Consider the following 21,672-nt stretch of genomic DNA (forward strand, 5'->3'; position numbering starts at 1 on the left):
CATATATAAAAGACAATGTTGCTCTCGTTGGTGCACCCAAGGTGAGTCGGACCATGGAAAGTGCGAGCATCAGGCAAAGGGCAGCAGACAGTGTGATAGTAGAGAGCCTGGACAAATACCTGGTGCAACCGAGAATAGGTCCCACAGTCATGTGTATGCCAAATGGGGCATATAATAGGTCAAATGTGGTTCAAAAGCTTTGCTAATTGGAATGCTTGACGATACTACAGGTTGATGTATATCTCCATCCACTAGTACCATGATGTATGCAAAAATACTTCCTCAGGTTTGACGAGTTCAAGGCTCTCTAGGTGTTTGGAGACCAATGCCTATTAACTCTCGATCGGCCGTTATGGTTGGCGACTGTGGCTTCAAAATAGGGACGAATTATCAAAGAGATCGATGCTCGAGTTTGAAGGAGGCATTCAAAGGTGTGACATGACGTACAATTATAGTTATTTAAGGCGAGCTGAAGCTAGCACTGCACGGGGCATGGGAAAGGGGACCCAAGAAGAGTTTTTTTCTAAAAATAAGCTGAGCTTAACCAGATCCATGCAAAAACAGGGTGGTGCTAACGACTGGAGATGAGGGCGCCAACTGGGGGGTAAGGGGCACCACTTGGCTTGTGGCATGGCAGCACAAGTTAGTAAGCTTGACGAGGTGGCGCCATGTAGAAGGGGCCGCCATACGGGGGCCACGACGTGAGACAGGAGGGGGACCAGCTTGCGGAGCAGGCGTGGATGACAGGGAGGACCGGGAGGTATCTGTAGGCGTTTTTGCGAGGCAAAGAGCAGGGGCAGGTGGCAGTTGGAAGGTCCGCCATGGCTTTAGCCAGAGATCAGCTGCCAAATAGGAGGGGTCTCAGGAAGTTGACGCTATGCATGGGGTGAAAAAATCAGAGGCAGCAGTTGAGTAAGGGAGTTGGCTTGCGAAAGGCCACCACAATGGCTGAGCGGGTTGCATCAAACAGGAAAAGGCGCTGCTTGGTGAGATCCGCCACTTAAAGGAAAGCGGCCAGGGACCAGTAATCTATGCAGCGGATTGGAGAAGACCAGCAAAGGGGGGACCGTACCGGCTTTGAGTGGCTACCAATAAGTGGATACCGTTTTGTGATACATTGAGTGCTTGTGGGTGTCGTGAATGGTTTGAATTCATTTTTTTTTCCCCTCTCATCTCGTGGAGTGGGTCCGTGGTAGCGTTGGCTCCGGACAGGTTGCATGTGTGTGCAGAGAGGGAGAGAGAGGGAGAGAGTGATTATGGTTACAGATTGGATATGATTTTGTATGCGGTAGAGGCTTGCAAGGCCTCTCGTTGTGTGTGTTTACATAGTTGTGTGCATTGGTGTGTGCGTCAATAAAGGTGATTGTGTGTTTCCGGTGATTGTTTGAAGGCGGTCTTTATTGTGAAGGTCGGCAAAAGGTGTGCATGTGTGTGTGATTCTGTGTGGCTTGGGGTGTTGGATACCTGCTGGGCTATAGAGAGGCAGTTAGCTTGTGTATCGGGTGTGTTCCCATTTCCCCCATCCCATCAGTGGTGCCCCAAGGGAGGAGCTACTGATTGCTCCTTGGTGAAGTCGAAGACGGTGTTGCGGTGTTTCCAGGCTCAAAGAACAAGTGTTGCTAAGAAAGATGTGGTCGGGTTTCCCTACTTTTACAGGTGTTGAAGATGCTGAGGTTTGGCTGCAAGACTATGGCCTTTTGCTGCTCGAGAGCGGCCTCTCGAGAAAAGAGGGAGTGGCCCAAGATTTCCCACTCCTGGTTCTTGGCAAAGCAAAGGTATGGTATGAGAGCTTGCAGGCTGAAGAAAAGCTGGATTGGGGTACATTGGAAGTGGCATTCAGAAGCCGATCTAGGGCCAACCCGTAGTGTAGTGAAGTGAAGTAGATGATGGACAACCTAAAGCAAAGCCTTGACGGTGATTTCCGAGCATTCGTGTGGGAGTTCGAGGCCATATGGAGCAAGTTGGTTAAGGTAACTGCTGTAGAGAATGCAATTTTTTTAAAGATGGCCAAGTTTGTGGACTGCTTGCATGTCAAAGTGCGAGATAAAGTCGAGATGGATGGGCCGTGCACATACGAGGAGGCAATAGCTTACGCAATGAGCAGCACAAAGAAGATTTTAAAGAAGCAGATGCTGGCGAGTCCAATGCTGCCAAGGCCAATTGCTAGGGAAGAGGCTCAGGTAATCCAACCCTTTGTTGATGCACATGTGGTAGCAGCAAATAGGTGTGATGACAAAGTAGAGACGATACCGTGTGCGCCTATGAGGCCTTAACAACTGCAGAGAGGAGTCTACTAAGTACCACCTGATGTGCTTGACCAAGTGCCTTCCGAAAAGCAAGTAGTGGAGAAAATAGCTGAAGTACCAAAATCGGTGAGTTTTATGGAGAAAGGCGAGCCGTGTTTGAGCTATAGCAGTGCCTTGGATACGGACAGCACATGGGAAACGGAGTCTGCTTTCTCAAGGTATGATACCTATGATGTTATGTATGTCGATAATTTGGTCAAAGAACAGCAGGTTGTAGGGGAAGAGCCAGTTTGCAAAGACCAGGGGATTGGGCAACCGTCTCTCATACCTTGTGATGGTCAGGCCATATTGACTGAAGAAGAATGTCTTGATGAAGATGATTGGGGATTCGACGATCCAGTGGTCGATGTTGATGATGAGTCACAGATTTTGGTTGCTAAAGCTATGGCAAGGATACAGGATATGTGAGGCAGTGTGTCTACTCCATTACCGCTTGAAGAGCCTACAAATGAGGTTTTGCCAGTGTTTGCTTTGAATGATTGGATGCGGAAGGTTGGTGCCATGCTGCTTATGGATTTGTTGATAAGGATTGCTATGGCAAGCACCACTATGCTGCTTGCTACAGGTTGTGTTTTTCAAAGATGGTGAAGCTATGGAGAGCTCGCTAGCCAATGGGGCTGCGAGACACAGGATGCAGAAGATATGCAAGGTGTGCAGGTTTGTTTTGGGTGTGGAAATGGTCCATGTATACAATTTTTTGAAGGGTGGTCCTATGAAGGTCTACAAGAGTGGTTAGCTGACAAAGTTACAGGTGCAAATACTTGCCTATGTTTTACAGACGGGTGATGATGATCAAAGCTATATTTTTGATCCTGGTAGAAGCTTCATTACGATTGGGAGAGCCTATGGCTTTCCATTTGACCCCGGCGGGCTCTATAGCAGATGAATATCTCTCTCTATCTATCTCATGCTTCTTGTACATAGTATCTATCAGTTTTATTCTTATGAACTGATATCCTATCTAAATAATATTGTGGTTGAGCATGAATGCTCAAGGAGGGGTTGGGCAATGATGGTGCACCCAAGGTGAGTCGGACCATGGAAAGTGCCAGCATCAGGCAAAGGACAGCAGACAGTGTGATAGTAGAGGTCCTAGACAAATACCAGTGCAACCGGGAATAGGTCCCATTGTGATGTGTATGCCAAATGGGGCACATAACAGGTCAAATGTGGTTCAAAAGCTTTGCTAATTGGAATGCTTGACGATACTACAGGTTGATGTATATCTCCATCCAATAGTACCATGATGTATGAAAAAATACTTCCTCGGGTTTGACGAGTTCAAGGCTCTCTAGGTGTTTGGAGACCAATGCCTATTAACTCTCGATCGGCCGTTATGGTTGGCGACTGTGGCTTCAAAATAGGGACGAATTATCAAAGAGATCGATGCTCGAGTTTGAAGGAGGCATTCAAAGGTGTGACATGACGTACAATTATAGTTATTTAAGGCGAGCTGAAGCTAGCACTGCACGGGGCATGGGAAAGGGGACCCAAGAAGAGTTTTTTTCTAAAAATAAGCTGAGCTTAACCAGATCCATGCAAAAACAGGGTGGTGCTAACGACTGGAGATGAGGGCGCCAACTGGGGGGTAAGGGGCACCACTTGGCTTGTGGCATGGCAGCACAAGTTAGTAAGCTTGACGAGGTGGCGCCATGTAGAAGGGGCCGCCATACGGGGGCCACGACGTGAGACAGGAGGGGGACCAGCTTGCGGAGCGGGGGTCGCTGACAGGGAGGACCGGGAGGGATCTGCAGGCTTTTTTGGGAGGCAAAGAGCAGGGGAGGTGGCAGTTGGAAGGTCCGCCATGGCTGTAGCCCATCAAAGGTACAGGACCGCCACGGGGTGGCGCAGTTTATAGAAGGAGAGCGAAGGGAGAGGCCAGGCCGCCATGGGCTGCATGGTAAGGGAATGAAGGGGACGCATGAAGCAACAACGGCCAAGACTGGCGTGAAAGAGGAGGAGCTTGACTGTAGATAGCAGATCAGCTGCCAAATATGAGGGTTCTCAGGGAGTTGACGCTATGCATGGGGTGGAAAAAAAATTAGAGGCAGCAGTTGAGTAAGGGAGTTGGCTTGCGAAAGGCCACCGCAAGGGCTGAGCGGGTTGCATCAAAGAGGAAAAGGCGCTGCTTCGGAAGAGCCGCCACTTAAAGGAAAGCGGCCATGGACCAGTAATCAATGCAGGGGATTGGAGTAGACCACCAAAGGGGGGACCGATACCGACTTTGAGTGGCTACCAATGAGGGTGGCCTCGTGTTTTTTTTGACGAGGAGTTGTGAAGCAGAGAGTGAGGTCGCCAATGCGGGCTACCTCTAGCCGAGGAAGGGTTCCGGATTGCATCGAGTCGGTGGGCGCCATCATTGTATTTCGATACCGTTTTGTGATACATTGAGTGCTTGTGGGTGTCGTGAATGGTTTGAATTCTTTTTTTTTTCCCTCTCATCTCGTGGAGTGGGTCCATGGTAGCGTTGGCTCCGGACAGGTTGCGTGTGTGTGTAGAGAGAGAGAGGGAGAGAGTGATTATGGTTACAGATTGGATGTGATTTTGTATGCGATCGAGGCTTGCAAGGCCTACCCTTTTGTGTGTTTACACAGTCGTGTGCATTGGTGTGTGCGTCGATTAAGGTGATTGTGTGTTTCCGGTGATTGTTTGAAGGCGGTCTTTATTGTGATGGTCGGTAGAAGGTGTGCATGTGTGTGTGATTCTGTGTGGCTTGGGGTGTTGGATACCTGCTGGCCTATAAAGAGGCAGTTAGCTTGTGTATCGGGTGTGTTCCCATTTCCCCCATCCCATCAGTGGTACCCCAGGGAGGAGCTACTGATTGCTCCTTGGTGAAGTCGAAGACGGTGTTGTGGTGTTTCCAGGCTCAAAGAACAAGTGCTGCTAAGAAAGATGTGGTCGGGTTTCCCTACTTTTACAGGTGCTGAACATGCTGAGGTTTGGCTGCAAGACTATGGCCTTTTTCTGCTGGAGAGAGGCCTCTGGAGAGAAGAGGGAGTGGCCCAAGCTTTCCCGCTCCTGGTTCGTGGCAAAGAAAAGGTATGGTATGAGAGCTTGCAGGCTGAAGAAAAGCTGGATTGGGGTACAATGGAAGTGGCATTCAGAAGCCGATCTAGGGCCAACTTGTAGTGGAGTGAAGTGAAGTAGATGATGGACAACCTAAAGCAAATCCTTGACGGTGATTTCCGAGCATTCATGTGGGAGTTCGAGGCCATATGGAGCATGTTGGGTAAGGTAACTATTGTAGAGAATGCAATTTTTTTGAAGATGGCCAAGTTTGTGGACTGCTTGCATGTCAAAGTGGGAGATAAAGTCGAGATGGATGGGTCGTGCACATAGAAGGAGGTAGTAGACTACGCACCGAGCAGGACAAAGAAGATTTTAAAGAAGCACATGCTAGCTAGTCCATTGGTGCCAAGGCCAATTGCTAGGGAAGAGGCTCAGGTAATCCGACCCTTTATTGATGCACATGTGGTAGCAGCAAATAGGTGTGATGACAGAGTAGAGACGATACTGTGTGGGACTATGAGGCCTCAGCAACTGCAGAGAGGAGTCTACCAAGTACCACCTCATGTGCTTGACCAAGTGCCTTCCTAAAAGCAAGCAGTGGATAAAATAGCTGAAGTGCCAAAGTCGGTGAGTTTTATGGAGAAAGCCGAGCTGTGTTTGAGCTAAGCAGTGCCTTGGATACGAACAACACATGGGAAACGGAGTCTGCTTTCTCAAGGTATGATACCTATGATGTTATGTATGTCGATAATTTGGTCAAAGAACAGCAGGTTGTAGGGGAAGAGCCAGTTTGCAAAGATCATGGGATTAGGCAACCCTCTCTCATGCCTTGTGATCGTCAGGCCATATTCACTGAAGAAGAATGTCTTGATGAAGATGATTGGGGATTCGACGATCCAGTGGTCGATGTTGATGACGAGTCACAGATTTTGGTTGCTAAAGCTATGGCAAGGATATAGGATATGTGAGGCTGTGTGTCTACTCCATTACCGCTTGAAGAGCCTACAAATGAGGTTTTGCCAGTGTTTGCTTTGAATGATTGGATGCTGCAGGTTGGTGTCATGCTGCTGATGGATTTGTTGAGAAGGATTGCTATGCAAGCACCACTATGCCGCTTGCTACTACAGGTTGTGTTTTTCAAAGACGGTGAAGCTATGGAGAACTCGCTAGCCGATGGGGCTGCGAGACACAGGATGCAGAAGATATGCAAGGTGTGCAGGTTTGTTTTGGGTGTGGAAATGGTCCATGTATACAATTTTTTCAAGGGTGGTCCTATGAAGGTCTACAAGAGTGGTTAGCTGACAAAGTTACAGGTGCAAATACTTGCCTATGTTTTACAGATGGATGATGATGATCAAAGCTATATTTTTTATCCTAGTAGACGCTTCATTACGATTGGGAGAGCCTATGGATTTTCATTTGACCCGGGCGGGCTCTATAGCAGATGAATATCTCTCTATCTATCTATCTAATGCTTCTTGTACATAGTATCTATCAGTTTTATTCTTATGAACTCATATCCTATCTAAATAATACTGTGGTTGAGCATGAATGCTCAACGAGGGGTTGGGCAATGATGGTGCACCCAAAGTTAGTCGGACCATGGAAAGTGCCAGCATCAGGCAAAGGACAGCACACAGTGTGATAGTAGAGGGCCTGGACAAATACCAATGCAACCGGGAATAGTTCCCACAGTGATGTGTATGCCAAATGGGGCATATAACAGGTCAAATATGGTTCAAAAGCTTTGCTAATTGGAATGCTTGGCGATACTACAAGTTGATGTATATCTCCATCCAATAGTACCATGATGTATGCAAAAATACTTCCTCAGGTTTGACGAGTTCAAGGCTCTCTAGGTGTTTGGAGACCAATACCTATTAACTCTCGATCGGCCGTTATGGTTGGCGACTGTGGCTTCAAAATAGGGACGAATTATCAAAGAGATCGATGCTCGAGTTTTAAGGAGGCATTCAAAGGTGTGACATGAGGTACAATTATAGTTATTTAAGGCGAGCTGAAGCTACCAGTGCACGGGACATGGGAAAGGGGACCCAAGAAGAGTTTTTTTATAAAAATAAGCTGAACTTAACGAGATCCATGCAAAAACAGGGTGGTGCTAACGACTGGAGATGAGGGCGCCAACTGGGGGTAAGGGGCACCACTTGGCTTGTGGAATGGCAGCACAAGTTAGTAAGCTTGAAGAGGTGGCGCCATGTAGAAGGGGCCGCCATACGGGGGCCACGACGTGAGACAGGAGGGGGACCAGCTTACGGAGCGGGGGTCGCTGACAGGGAGGACCGGGAGGGATCTGCAGGCGTTTTTGGGAGGCAAAGAGCAGGGGAGGTGGCAGTTGGAAGGTCCGCCATGGCTGTAGCCCATCAAAGGTACAGGACCGCCACGGGGTGGCACAGTTTATAGAAGGAGAGCGAAGGGAGAGGCCAGGCCGCCATGGGCTGCATGGTAAGGGGATGAAGGGGACGCATGAAGCAACAACGGCCAAGACTGGCGTGAAAGAGGAGGAGCTTGACTGTAGATAGCAGATCAGCTGCCAAATATGGGGGTTCTCAGGGAGTTGACGCTATGCATGGGGTGAAAAAAAATTAGAGGCAGCAGTTAGGTAAGGGAGTTGGCTTGCGAAAGGCCACCGCATGGGCTGAGCGGGTTGCATCAAAGAGGAAAAGGCGCTGCTTGGGAAGCGCCGCCACGTAAAGGAAAGCGGCCATGGACCAGTAATCTATGCAGGGGATTGGAGTAGACCACCAAAGGGGGGACCGATACCGACTTTGAGTGGCTACCAATGAGGGTGGCCTCGTGTTTTTTTTGACGAGGAGTTGTGAAGCAGAGAGTGAGGTCGCCAATGCGGGCTACCTTTAGGCGAGGAAGGGTGCCGGAAGATATGCAGGGTGTGCAGGTTTGTTTTGGGTGTGGAAATGGTTCATGTATATAATTTTTTGAAGGGTGGTCCTATGAAGGTCTACAAGAGTGGTGAGCTGACAAAGTTAGAGGTGCAAATACTTGCCTATGTTTTACAGACGGATGATGATGATCAAAGCTATACTTTTGATCCTGGTAGAAGCTTAATTACGATTAGGAGAGCCTATGGCTTTCCATTTGACCCGGGCGGGCTCTATAGCAGATGAATATCTCTCTCTATCTATCTAATGCTTCTTGTACATAGTATCTATCAGTTTTATTCTCATGAACTCATATCCTATCAAAATAATACTGTGGTTGAGCATGAATGCTCAACGAGGGGTTAGGCAATGATGGTGCACCCAAGGTGAGTCGGACCATGGAAAGTGCCAGCATCAGACAAAGGACAGCACACAGTGTGATAGTAGAGGTCCTAGACAAATACCAGTGCAACCGGGAATAGGTCCCATTGTGATGTGTATGCCAAATGGGGCACATAACAGGTCAAATGTGGTTCAAAAGCTTTGCTAATTGGAATGCTTGACGATACTACAGGTTGATGTATATCTCCATCCAATAGTACCATGATGTATGAAAAAATACTTCCTCGGGTTTGACGAGTTCAAGGCTCTCTAGGTTTCTAGAGACCAATGCCTATTAATTCTCGATCGGCCGTTATGGTTGGCGACTGTGGCTTCAAAATAGGGACGAATTATCAAAGAGATCGATGCTCGAGTTTGAAGGAGGCATTCAAAGGTGTGACATGAGGTACAATTATAGTTATTTAAGGCGAGCTGAAGCTAGCACTGCACGGGGCATGGGAAAGGGGACCCAAGAAGAGTTTTTTTCTAAAACTAAGCTGAGCTTAACCGGATCCATGCAAAAACAGGGTGGTGTTAACGAGTGGAGATGAGGGCGCCAACTGGGGGGCAAGGGGAACCACTTGGCTGGTGGTGTTGGGGTATAAAGCCCAATGTGGTCGCCCAGGTAAGTGGGCGGGCCGCCAGGTATGTACACATATTATTTTGTAAAAACCTAATAAGAACTCACTATGCTCTACGCATTACAGTAGAGCGAGTTCACCATATCGTCGTGCTCTTCTTCTCGCACTCTCTCTCGCGTCGCACTTCCGCTCGTACTCCTTCAACTGGTATCAGAGATCAGATCGAGTCTCAGGGCAGCACTGCAGGAGGCTAGAGTCACTAACTCAGATTGGAGTGAAATTCGGCAGGCGAAGACACGGCCCCAAATCTCGTGGGAAGGCCCGAAGGAATTGGTGTTGTCAGAATTTCGTTCTGAGGTCATCTCAGCCACCGTTCGGCTTCGACAAAGGTCTGCGCATTCCATTTTCGACTACGTGGTCTCGACGGGTGCAGATCCGACTCTGCAAATTTGGGGTTTTCGGCTTACGACTGCAGGTGCTGAGGATATCGACACTCGCAGAGTGTTGATTTGTGGCTATCTACACATCGAAGGACGGCTCACAGTTCTTGGAGGCGTGTCACATACGACACGGGCGCATCTACACACAGACTGTAGGCGACATCAACTAGTTCATCAGGTAGCTTGTGTTTGCTGCTTGATATTCCAGATTTCATCCTGACATTGCAGGTACTTCCACATGGGATGTATTGTCAGAGATGATGTATGTTTGTTGAGGGTTTGCTGGCTGTGAGTCACGCAGCAAACAACGTCCGCCGCAGCGGTTACAGCATATAGTGGGAAATTTGTGGATGTATGACTTTGTGGGAAGTCTATGTACTGTCAGATTTACTGCAGCCTTTTTTGAGGGTCGAGTGAGGTTTTATTGAGATGGGGGATTCTCGAATGTTGAGATCCTTTCGGTGATACAGGTCTTGGAGCGATCCCTCGAGCACCCTTAGATAGGCAGCTAGGATGTATTGACTGTGAGTTAGACAGTTGGGATTGCATCTTTGCTTTACTGCCGTTGAGGCATTATCGCAGTCTATGCTTACAGGAAAGTGACAGGACAGTCAGAGACAGTACAGGTGCAGGACAAGTTTACCCACAGCTTACAGTGTCAGAGAGACAATGTTTTTGAGCTGTTTTTTTGGTCTGTTTTTGAGTACACTAGAGCCATTTTACAAAGGAGACTCTGCCAAAATTTATGCAAAATTTGAGGCTTTCTTGGTTCATTTGACAAGTTGATGTTGGTTCAGAGGTCAGTTTACAGGGGAAACTTTGCCGAACTTTTCCAGGAAAGTAAACTACTGTGAAGCGTAGCTATGGCTGGATCACAGGACACTGCTCTTTACAATATCAAGAAGCTGGATGGAACCAATTTCCCATTGTGGAAGAAGCAGATTTGGCACATGTTGGTACAAAAGAAGCAGATAAAACCTATAAAGCTCAAAGGGATAAAACCAGAAGATATGGACGAAGATGAATGGAGCGAAATGGATGAAGTGGCACTTTCTACCATTATGCTGACTTTGGCAGAAAGCGTTTACTTCAATGTAGCAGATGAGATGTCGGCTTATCAAGCATGGTTAAAGTTGAGTGATCTTTATGAGAAGCAGAGTGCAGCTTCACAGGTATACTGACTTAAGAAGCTTGTTGACTTGAAGATGAAAGAAGGGACACCTATGTCCAATCATCTGAGTGAATTCAACACAATCTATAGTCAATTGTCAGCTCAAGGTGTCAAGTTTGATGAACCTGTTAGAGCTATGTTTCTGTTGATCACATTGCCGAAAAGTTGGGACACTTTTCGCACAGCTTTGAGTAATTCTGCACCTCCAGATGGTTTGAACATAGCAGGTGTAGAAGGAAGTCTGCTTACTGAAGAAACCAATAGAAAGACAATGGACAAAGGCAAAGGAACAACCTTAGTTGCAGGGGAAGGACCAAAAAAAAGTACAAAGATGGAAAGAGGAATCAGTCTCGTAGCAAGTCCCGCAGTGCTAAAGGCAAGAGTGACATAGAATGCTACCATTGTGGTAAGAAGGGAAGAAATAAATGTGACAAACACTGTTGCAGAGGATGACAGTCTAGTGTCAGGAGACATCTACTTCTTGAAGAATACAATGGACTCAGCTCTTCTTACAGCATCTGATGGAAATGCACTGAGTGACTGGATTATAGACTCAGGGGCATCACTTCATGTGTCTCCAAACAAGGAGTGGTTTACCTCTTATGTGACCACTAAAGATCATGTTCGGCTAGGCAATCGACAGACATGTGAGATCTTAGGTGTTAGAGATGTACAATTGAAGTTTCAGAATGGCTCTTCTTTCACGTTGAAGAATGTGAGACATGTTCGCGCAATTACAAAGAGCTTGATCAGCACAGGTTTACTTGATGATGCTGGCTACGTCACCACTTTTGGACAGAACATGTGGAAGATATCCAAGGGTTCTATGACAGTAGCACATGGAGTAAAGTCTGGAGGACTTTACATGATTTATGTATCAAATGTCTCTAAAAATGTAATCAATGTAACTGAGCAGCCGAACGTTTCTTTGTGGCATAGCCGGTTAGGACATATGTCCAAGAAGGGAATGGAAATCTTGTCTCGTTCTGGTTATTTGCCTGGCTTTTCATTTAATGATTTTTAATTCTGTGAACATTGTCTGTATGGTAAGCAAACACAGCAGCCGCATAAGCATAGAAGCAGTAGAAGAGATATACAATTGGCACTTGTTCATAGTGATTTGTGTGGACCTATGCCTAACCTATCTCTAGGGGGAGCTTCTTACTTTATGACATTTATAGATGATTACTCGAGGAAATTATGGGTTTACTTTCTCAAGCACAAGGATGAAGAGTTTAGTGTTTTCAAAACGTTTGTCACGCTTGTGGAGAATCAGAGTGGCAAGAAGCTTAAATGCTTACGCACTAACAATGGTGGAGAGTATGTTTCAAAGGCCTTTCAGGACTTTTGTGAGTCAAAAGGTATAAAACGTGAACTTACTGCTCCTTACAATCCTCCTCAAAATGGTGTTGCTGAGAGGATTAATAGGACCATACAAGAGAAGGTCAGAAGTATGTTGTCTAATGCACAGCTGCCAAATGGGTTTTGGGATGAAGCTGTATCAATAGCTGTTTATCTTGTAAATAGATCTCCTAGCAAGGTTTTGCAGAAGGATTCAATGCCAGAGATGGTATGGTCAGGCAAAATGCCCTCATACAAGCATCTCAGAGTCTTTGACTGTGAGGCATATACTCATGTTCCAAAGGAATTTAGGAACAAACTTGAGCCAAAGAGTAGAAAGTGCATCTTTCTAGGCTATGGTAATTCTCGTGAGATGGGGTACAGACTTTGGGATCCCGAATCCAGAAAGGTTGTCCGCAGCAATGATGTTCACTTTAATGAATCCAAATATTATTCTAAACCAGAGAGGTTTGAGGAGATTAGAAGAGTTGTCTTCCAAGAAGATGGACCTGCACGTGCAAGACAAAATGTCAGGGCTCAAGAGGAGCAAGGACAGGATAGAGTGGAACCACAGGTTGTGGCTGAGCCTGAGCCACCTATTGTGCGTAGATTTGGACGTGTCACGTGACCTCCTGATAGGTTTGTTCCATCTATGAACTATGTCATGTTGACTGATTGCAATGAACCTTCATGTTACAAGGAAGCAGTGCAAATGAAGGACTCTGAGAATTGGCAATTGGCCATGCAGTCAGAGATGACAGCTCTGCATAAAAACAAGACATGGAAGCTAGTTAAATTACCACAGGGCAAAAAGGCTCTACCTTGTAAATGGGTTTACAGGTATAAGATCACCGCTCATGATAGTCAGCCAAATTACAAAGCAAGGCTTGTTGCCAAGGGCTTTAAGCAAGAACAAGTCATTGACTTTGATGAAGTCTTCTCTCCGGTGGTCAAGATGACTACATTGAGATGCTTTCTTGCATTGGTTGCCATATTAGATTTGGTGTTGCACCAAATGGATGTCAAGACAGCGTTCTTGCATGGTGATTTAGATGTGGAAATTTACATGCAGCAGCCAGAAGGGTTTGTTGAGAAAGGCAAGGAAGATTGGGTATGCCAATTGTTAAAGAGTCTTTATGGCTTAAAACAACCACCGAGGGCATGGTACTTGGAAGAAATTTCAGCTTTGAAGTCAAAGATGGCAAAATCGTTTGACATGAAAGACATGGGTGAGGCAAGTCATATACTTGGTATGCGCATTGAGAGAGACAGATCAAAGAAGTTGATTTGGTTATCTCAAACAGAGTATATTGACAAGGTTTTGCAACGTTTCAATATGGAGAAGGGAAAGGCACTGAGTGTTCCATTGCCACCATATGTGAAACTTAGCAAACAAGATTGTCCTGTGTCTGAGGAAGAACGGACTGAAATGAATAAGATTCCATATGCGTCTGCAGTGGGTAGTTTGATGTATGCAATGATTGCTACTCGCCCAGACATTGCATTTGCAGTGGGAGTAGTAAGTCGATACATGTCAAACCCAGGCAAGAAACATTGGGAGGCAGTGAAAGGAATATTGAGATACCTGAAAGCTACAAAGAGTATGCGTATATGCTATGGGAGTCAGGAGCTAAGTGTAAAGGGTTTTACAGACTCAGATTATGCAGGTGACTTAGACAACCGAAGGTCTACGTCACGGTATGTCTTTACATTGGCTGGTGGAGCAGTATCATGGCGTTCTAGATTACAAGATTGTGTTACTCAGTCTACTACAGAGGCTGAATATGTTGCAGCATCAGAGGCATGCAAAGAATCAATTTGGCTTAATCGACTAGTAACAGACTTGGGAATCAAAGAAGAGATGTCTGTGTTATATTGTGATAGTCAAAGTGCTATACAATTGGCTCGCAATCCAGTTTATCACTCAAAGACAAAGCATGTGGATGTGAAGTATCATTTCATCAGGGAAATGATCGAGGATAAGCAACTTCAGCTTGTCAAAGTTCACACCACAGAAAATCCTGCTGATCTACTTACAAAAGGACTTCCCTCAGAGAGCTTTGCGCATTTTCGCAAGGAGTTAGGTGTAGGGTAGTACATCACTTCTCTACATCTCTTGTATATTAGCTTGTATAGTAGCTTCTCTCACACTTAAAGTACCACATTGGACTTTAAGTGGGAGGTTGTTGGGGTATAAATCCCAATGTGGTCGCCCAGGTAAGCGGGCGGGCCGCCAGGTATGTACACATATTCTTTTGTAAAAACCTAATCACACCTCACTATGCTCTACACATTACAGTAGAGCGAGTTGACCATATCGTCGTGCTCTTCTTCTCGCACTCTCTCTCGCGTCGCACTTCCGCTCGTACTCCTTCAGGTGGCATGGCAGCACATGTTAGTGAGCTTGAAGAAGTGGCGCCATGCAGAAGGGGCCTCCATACGGGGGCCACGACGTGAGACAGGAGGGGGACCAGCTTGCGGAGCGGGGGTCGCTTACAGGGAGGACCGGGAGGGATCTGCAGGCGTTTTTGGGAGGCAAAGAGCAGGGGCAGGTGGCTACCAATGAGGGTGGCCTCGTGTTTTTTTTGACGAGGAGTTGTGAAGCAGAGAGTGAGGTCACCAATGCCGGCTACCTTTAGCCGAGGAAGGGTGCCGGATTGCATCGAGTCGGTGGGTGCCATCATTGTATTTCGATACCGTTTTGTGATACATTGAGTGCTTGTGGGTGTTGTGAATGGTTTGACTACAAATTTTTTTTCCGTCTCATCTCGTGCAGTGGGTCCGTGGTAGCGTTGGCTCCGGACAAGTTGTGTGTGTGTGCAGAGAGAGAGAGGGAGAGAGTGATTATGGTTACAGATTGGATGTGATTTTGTATACGGTCGAGGCTTGCAAGGCCTCCCATTGTGTGTGTTTACACAGTTGTGTGCATTGGTGTGTGCGTCGATAAAGGTGATTGTGTGTTGCCGGTGATTGTTTGAAGGCGGTCTTTATTGTGAAGGTCGGTAGAAGGTGTGCAGGTGTGTGTGATTCTGTGTGGCTTGGGGTGTTGGATACGTGCTTGGCTATAGAGAGGCAGTTAGCTTGTGTATCGGGTGTGTTCCCATTTCCCCCATCCCATCAATGGTGCCCCCAGGGAGGAGCTACTGATTGCTCCATGGTGAAGTCGAAGACGGTGTTGCGGTGTTTCCAGGCTCAGAGAACAAGTGTTGCTTAGAAAGATGTGGTTGGGTTTCCCTACATTTACAGGTGCTTAAGATGCTGAGGTTTGGCTGCAAGACTATGGCCTTTTGCTGCTGGAGAGCGGCCTCTCGAGAGAAGAGGGAGTGGCCCAAGATTTCCCGCTCCTTGTTCGTGGCAAAGCAAAGGTATGGTATGAGAGCTTGCAAGCTGAAGAAAAGTTGGATTGTGGTACATTGGAAGTGGCATTCCGAAGCCGATATGGGGCTAACCCGTAGTGGAGTGAAGTGAAGTAGATGATGGACAACCTAAATCAAAGCCTTGACGGTGATTTCTGAGCATTCGTGTGGGAGTTAGAGGCCATATGGAGCAAGTTGGTTAAGGTAACTACTGTAGAGAATGCAATTTTTTTGAAGATGGCCAAGTTTGTGGACTGCTTGCATGTCAAAAAGCGAGAAAGTCGAGATGGATGGGCCGTGCACATACGAGGAGGCAGTAGCCTACGCACAGTGCAGGACAAATAAAGAAGCAACTGGTAAAGCAGATGCTAGCGAGTCTATTGGTGCCAAGGCCAATTGCTAGGGAAGAGGCTCAGGTAATCGGACCCTTTGTTAATGCACATTTGGTAGCAGAAAATAGGTGTGATTACAGAGTAGAGACAATACCGTGTGGGCCTATGAGGCCGCAGCAGCTGCAAAGAGGAGTCTACCAAGTACCACCTGATGTGCTTGACCAAGTGCCTTCCGAAAAGCAAGTAGTGGAGAAAATAGCTGAAGTGCCAAAGTTGGTGAGTTTTATGGAGAAATCGGAGCTGTGTTCGAGCTATAGCGGTGCCTTGGATACGGATAGCACATGGGAAACGGAGTCTGCTTTCTCAAGGTATGATACCTATGATGTTATGTATGTCGCTAATTTGGTCAAAGAACGGCAGGTTGTAGGGGAAGAGCCAGTTTGCAAAGACCACGGGATTGGGCAACCCTCTCTCATGCCTTGTGGTGGTCAGGCCATATTGACTGAAGAAGAATGTCTTGATGAAGATTATTGGGAATTCGACGATCTAGTGGTCGATGTTGATGACAAGTCACAGATTTTGGTTGCTAAAGCTATGGCAAGGATACAGGATATGTGAGGCTGTGTGTTTACTCTATTACCACTTGAAGAGCCTACAAATGAGGTTTTGCCAGTGTTTGCTTTGAATGATCGGATGCTGCAGGTTGGTGCCATGCTGCTGATGGATTTGTTGATAAGGGTTGCTATGCAAGCACCACTATGCCCCTTGCTACATGTGTTTTTCAAAGACAATGAAGCTATGGAGAGCTCGCTAGCCGATGGGGCTGTGAGACACAGGATGCAGAAGATATGCAGGGTGTGCAGGTTTGTTTTTGGTGTGGAAATGGTCCATGTATACAATTTTTTGAAGGGTGGTCCTATGAAGGTCTACAAGAGTGGTTAGCTGACAAAGTTACAGGTGCAAATACTTGCCTATGTTTTACAGACGGATGATGATGATCAAAGCTATATTTTTTATCCTGGTAGAAGCTTCATCACGATTGGGAGAGCCTATGGCTTTCCATTTGACCCGGGCGGGCTCTATAGTAGATGAATATCTCTCTCTATCTATCTAATGCTTCTTGTACATAGTATCTATCAGTTTTATTCTTATGCACTGATATCCTATCTAAATAATACTATGGTTGAGCATGAATGCTCAACGAGGGGTTGGGCAATGATGGTGCACCCAAGGTGAGTTGGACCATGGAAAGTGCCAGCATCAGGCAAAGGGCAGCAGACATTGTGATAGTAGAGGGCCTGGACAAATACGAGGTGTAATCGGGAATAGGTCCCACAATGATGTGTATGCCAAATGGGGCATATAACAAGTCAAACATGGTTCAAAAGCTTTCCTATTTGGAATGCTTGAGGATACTACAGGTTGATGTATATATCCATCCAATAGTACCATGATTTATGCAAAAATACTTCCTTGGGTTCGACGATTTCAAGGCTCTCTAGGTGTTTGGAGACCAATGCGTATTAACTCTTGATTGGCCGTGATGGTTGGCGATTGTGGCTTCAAAATAGGGACGAATTATCAAAGAGATCGATGCTCGAGTTTGAAGGAGGCATTCAAAGGTGTGACATGAGGTACAATTATAGTTATTTAAGGCTAGCTGAAGCTAGCACTGCACGGGGCGTGGGAAAGGGGACCCAAGAAGAGTTTTTTTTCTAAAAATAAGCTAAGCTTAACCGTATCCATGCAAAAACAGGGTGGTGCTAACGACTGGAGATGAGGGGCAAGGGGCACCACTTGGCTGCTGGCATGGCAGCACAAGTTAGTAAGCTTGAAGAGGTGGCGCCATGCAGAAGGGGCCGCCATACGGGGGCCACGACGTGTGGAGCGGGGGTGGCTGACAGGGAGGACTAGGAGGGATCTGCAGACGTTTTTGGGAGGCAAAGAGCAGGGGCAGGTGGCAGTTGGAAGGTTCGCCATGGCTGTAGCCCATCAAAGGTACAGGACCGCCACGGGGTGGCGCAGTTTATAGAAGGAGAGCGAAGGGAGAGGCCAGGCCGCCATGGGCTGCATGGTAAGGGGATGAAGGTGGCGCATGAAGCAACAACGGCCAAGACTGGCGAGAAAGAGGAGGAGCGTGACTGTAGATAGCAGATCAGCTGCCAAATAGGAGGGTTCTCAGGGAGTTGACGCTATGCATGCGGTGAAAAAAAAATCAGAGGCAGCAGTTGAGTAAGGGAGTTGGCTTGCGAAAGGCCACCACAAGGGCTGAGAGGGTTGCATTAAAGAGGAAAAGGCGCTGCTTGGGGAGATCCGCCACTTAAAGGAAAGCGGCCAGGGACCAATAATGTATGCAAGGGATTGGAGAAGACCACCAAAGGGGGGACCGATACCGGCTTTGAGTGGCTACCAATGAGGGTGGCCTCGTGTTTTTTTTGACGAGGAGTTGTGAAGCAGAGAGTGAGGTCGCCAGTGCAAGGTACCTTTAGCCGAGGAACGGTGCCAGATTGCATGGAGTCACATTGAGTGCTTGTGGGTGTCGTGAATGGTTTAAATTCAATTGTTTTTTTCCCTCTCATCTCGTGCAGTGGGTCCGTGGTAGCGTTGGCTCCGGATAGGTTGCGTGTGTGCAGAGAGAAAGAGGGAGAGAGTGATTATGGTTACAGATTGGATGTGATTTTGTATGTGGTCGAGGCTTGCGAGGCCTCCCGGTGTGTGTGTTTACAGAGTTGTGTGCATTGGCTTGTGCGTCGATAAAGGTGATTGTGTGTAGCCGGTGATTTTTCGAAGGTGGTCTTTATTGTGAAGGTCGGCAGAAGGTGTGCATGTGTGTATGATTCTGTGTGGCTTGGGGTGTTGGATACCTGGTGGGCTATAGAGAGGCAGTTAGCTTGTGTATCAAGTGTGTTCCCATTTCCCCCATCCCATCATCTTCATCTTCTTTGTCTTCTACCATGTGAGGTGATCCTTGATAGGTCTCTTCCCTTCGTAGCTTCTGCTATTGCTCTCAACTACTTCATGGTCTTTGACTTCGTATCCTCCCCTTGAACAAGTGCTTTTGTCCCCCTTTTTGTTGTGCAATCAGGCTTTATTCCACGCGTCATAATGACATGCAACAATATGCTAAAATATCCTACAAAAGGGTTTATGCAAAAAAATTAATGTTCTTTCTTCCATCTTGGTCATACTCCGAGAGACCAAGCATGCGGTGTTTCTCATACACATTGTCACAAAGTCTTCACACATGGAGAGGTTTTATCAATTTGGAGACTCTCCAATGCCAATGTCTTTCCCCTTACAAAAGCACATTTATAATGTCATCCATGTAGACGAATATAATTACATACATTGCAAGAAGTTGTTGTGCCTGGCTGCAAGATCAGTGTGCACTTTGGAATTTCCCTTCAATGTGAAGTACCTCTTCACTTGCGTGAGTCACCCTTCACGATTTTGTTTTACCTTGGCGTATTTGGCTTAGAGATGCCTTTGTCAAAGCTTCTGAAGATGCTCAACTCTTGAGGCCTTTTGGTTGCTTTAGAGTGTAAAGCTTGATAATAATCTTCTTTGGATTTCTTTTGCAGTGTCGCGGTCGGTGAGAACTGCCCTTTTGGTAGCCTTGATGCTGCTGGTAGTCAGTCCGTGGGAGCAAGGGTTTAAAAATCTAGTGGCATTTGAAATCCTTGTGGGAAAGTGGGCTTGTTAAGGGCCGAGGGAGATGGAGGCCGCAGGATGGTCCGCTAGTGGAGCTGGAAGGAGAGTGCTGACGAGATGACGCAAATGTGGGACTCTACCCCAGTGGACCCGCCAGCCTTTTAAAAGGCGCAGTTGACTGCTTATTTAGAATCCGTGATCGGACGATGAGGACAGACGCTCGCGGGCAGGCAGCACCGTGGGAACAGCCTTCTGTAGACCCGCTCCGGGATTGAAGTGTAGCTCACCACAACGCTCAAGTCCGCCTTGCTTCCTTGCTTAAAATAGATTGTCAAGTTGAACCCATGACTAGCGCCCCTGTTCCAAGGGTCAACTCTCCTAACCAAGTGGCCTTGCCACTTTGCTTGTGGTAGGGCCTCAAAAAATTAAGTGTATTCTCGGTGTTGCAGAGAGGTGCACCCACAAAACTCAACACACACACACCCTTTTTTAGTAAAAAATTGGGGATGGAGTTTAAGGTGTTTCCAAGCTCAGATTACAGAGCTGGAAGGCTCTATGGAAAGCTAGTGAGAAGCACTTCGATAGGATGTGAGTGATGCTTGGCGAGCATGAGGTCAAGGAGATGAATTGAGTATGAACAATTGTAAAAAATTGAAACAAAAAACCGGCACGAACGTGGTCTAAAATGCCAATCAATGCAAAGTTGTCTATTAGTGACTTCTAATGACACCTAATCTTCCTTTGTTAGCTTAATGAATGTGGGTAGTGGCACGTCCTTTCAAGAGTGCATATCCCATTGTTTATTATCATTAAAAGGGTGATTAGGAATCGTATTAAATAAAAGTTATGCAATGCAAAGCAATACTAATCCTACTAACACACAAGTGCCTAGCAATAATGCTAGCTAGCATACCCAAGCTCTGATACCAATTGTTGGGAATTGGATCGTGCTAGCTATGGTGGATGAAAGAGAAACATAGCGTCAGTGTGTGAGTGTGTGTGTAAGCAAGGTTATCACTCAAGTGAATTAGGTTCCAAGATAGAATTAGCTTGAACTCATAAACAAAATCTTGAGTATTGACTTAGCTTAGCACAAGCTCACCATAGACAAGCATGTAGTGCAAAATAGAGTTGTGTTGTTCATTCATGAAAATGAGCTTTATATAGCTCTACATCCTTGCTCCACAGTATGTGGGATAAATCCACTCTTTTCTCCTTGACTCACACTTTAGGACAAAGCTTACACTTTACAAAAAATCCCCCGGGGGTCCTAGTGTATTCACACACATCACTATCACATGTGTATGGTAACACAAATAGAAGTTTAGAAATTCAACCCAAGTGTTTATCTAGAAATTTGCACAAGCCAACAAAACATAGAGTTGCTGCATATGCAATCAGGGTCATTGTACATGGATTATAGTGGTCAGATCTATAATCAAGAATCGAAATTGCAAGATCCAATATATCAACCAATAGGAGCCAGTCTAATTGGAGAACCAAGCCAAAGACGGTACAAAGGTCAAGATGGAGCAACCAATAGGAGCCAGTCTAATTGGAGAACCAAGCCAAAGACGGTACAAAGGTCAAGATGGAGCAGTTTACAGCTTGATGCTCAGTGTTCTGAAAGAAGGTGCCAACAACTTGGTAAACGTAGAAGCATAAACTTCACAGCTAGAGCTTAACATGACAAAGCCAGTTGAAATACCACCAATCATGGAATATTGCTCAGATTGTGGATGAAAAGCTGGACATTTTTTTGAAGATTGTCCAAGAAATCCAGACAACAAGGACACATCAACTGCCAAGCAAGGCACAAAGAAAATTGGAAATGCGAATCTCGATGTGAGTGTATTTAACTCGTCACTTTTAATGCAATTGGATGATTTTGTATTATCATTAGAAGCACCAGTAAAAGCACTACAAGTTCAAAATCAACATAAAGATGCACACGCACGTGAAAAGCTTAAAATTGATACTTTGAACAATAAATTCTTGCATGAATTTGGTCAAGATGTCCAGATATCATCGAAGGTTGAAAAGACTGTTGGGTTTACTAATGATTTTTCATCCACTACCAGAAGTGTGCAATAATTCACGAGTCTAAGGAACACATCAAACATAATGATGTTAGCTTTGTATGGTACATATAATCGATATGCACACTATGTAGACCAAAAAGGAAAACTGTACAAAAAGGATCAAGT

General features: G+C 46.2%; 1 protein-coding gene and 2 pseudogenes across 1 annotated transcript; all 3 read left to right on the forward strand.

The window, feature by feature from the left end:
* Positions 1-296: 296 nt before the first annotated feature.
* Positions 297-6,348, forward strand: LOC147418333 (uncharacterized). Its single transcript, XM_086507204.1, has one exon. It carries the CDS (start codon positions 2,382-2,384, stop codon positions 2,712-2,714), a length of 333 nt encoding a protein of 110 aa, XP_086363330.1. The 5' UTR covers positions 297-2,381; the 3' UTR covers positions 2,715-6,348.
* LOC147418334 (uncharacterized) lies at positions 5,700-6,647 on the forward strand (annotated as a pseudogene).
* A 9,072-nt stretch (positions 6,648-15,719) lies between these two features.
* Positions 15,720-16,906, forward strand: LOC147418335 (uncharacterized; annotated as a pseudogene).
* The last annotated feature ends 4,766 nt before the right edge of the window (positions 16,907-21,672 follow it).

The sequence above is a fragment of the Adiantum capillus-veneris genome, chromosome 30 (assembly GCF_014529385.1).
Source record: "Adiantum capillus-veneris isolate H3 chromosome 30, ASM1452938v2, whole genome shotgun sequence".
Taxonomy (NCBI): domain Eukaryota; kingdom Viridiplantae; phylum Streptophyta; class Polypodiopsida; order Polypodiales; family Pteridaceae; genus Adiantum; species Adiantum capillus-veneris.

Coding starts and splice junctions, on each gene's coding strand:
- LOC147418333 (XM_086507204.1), top strand. CDS start 2,382: ATGGAGAAAGGCGAGCCGTGTTTGAGCTATAGCAGTGCCTTGGATACG.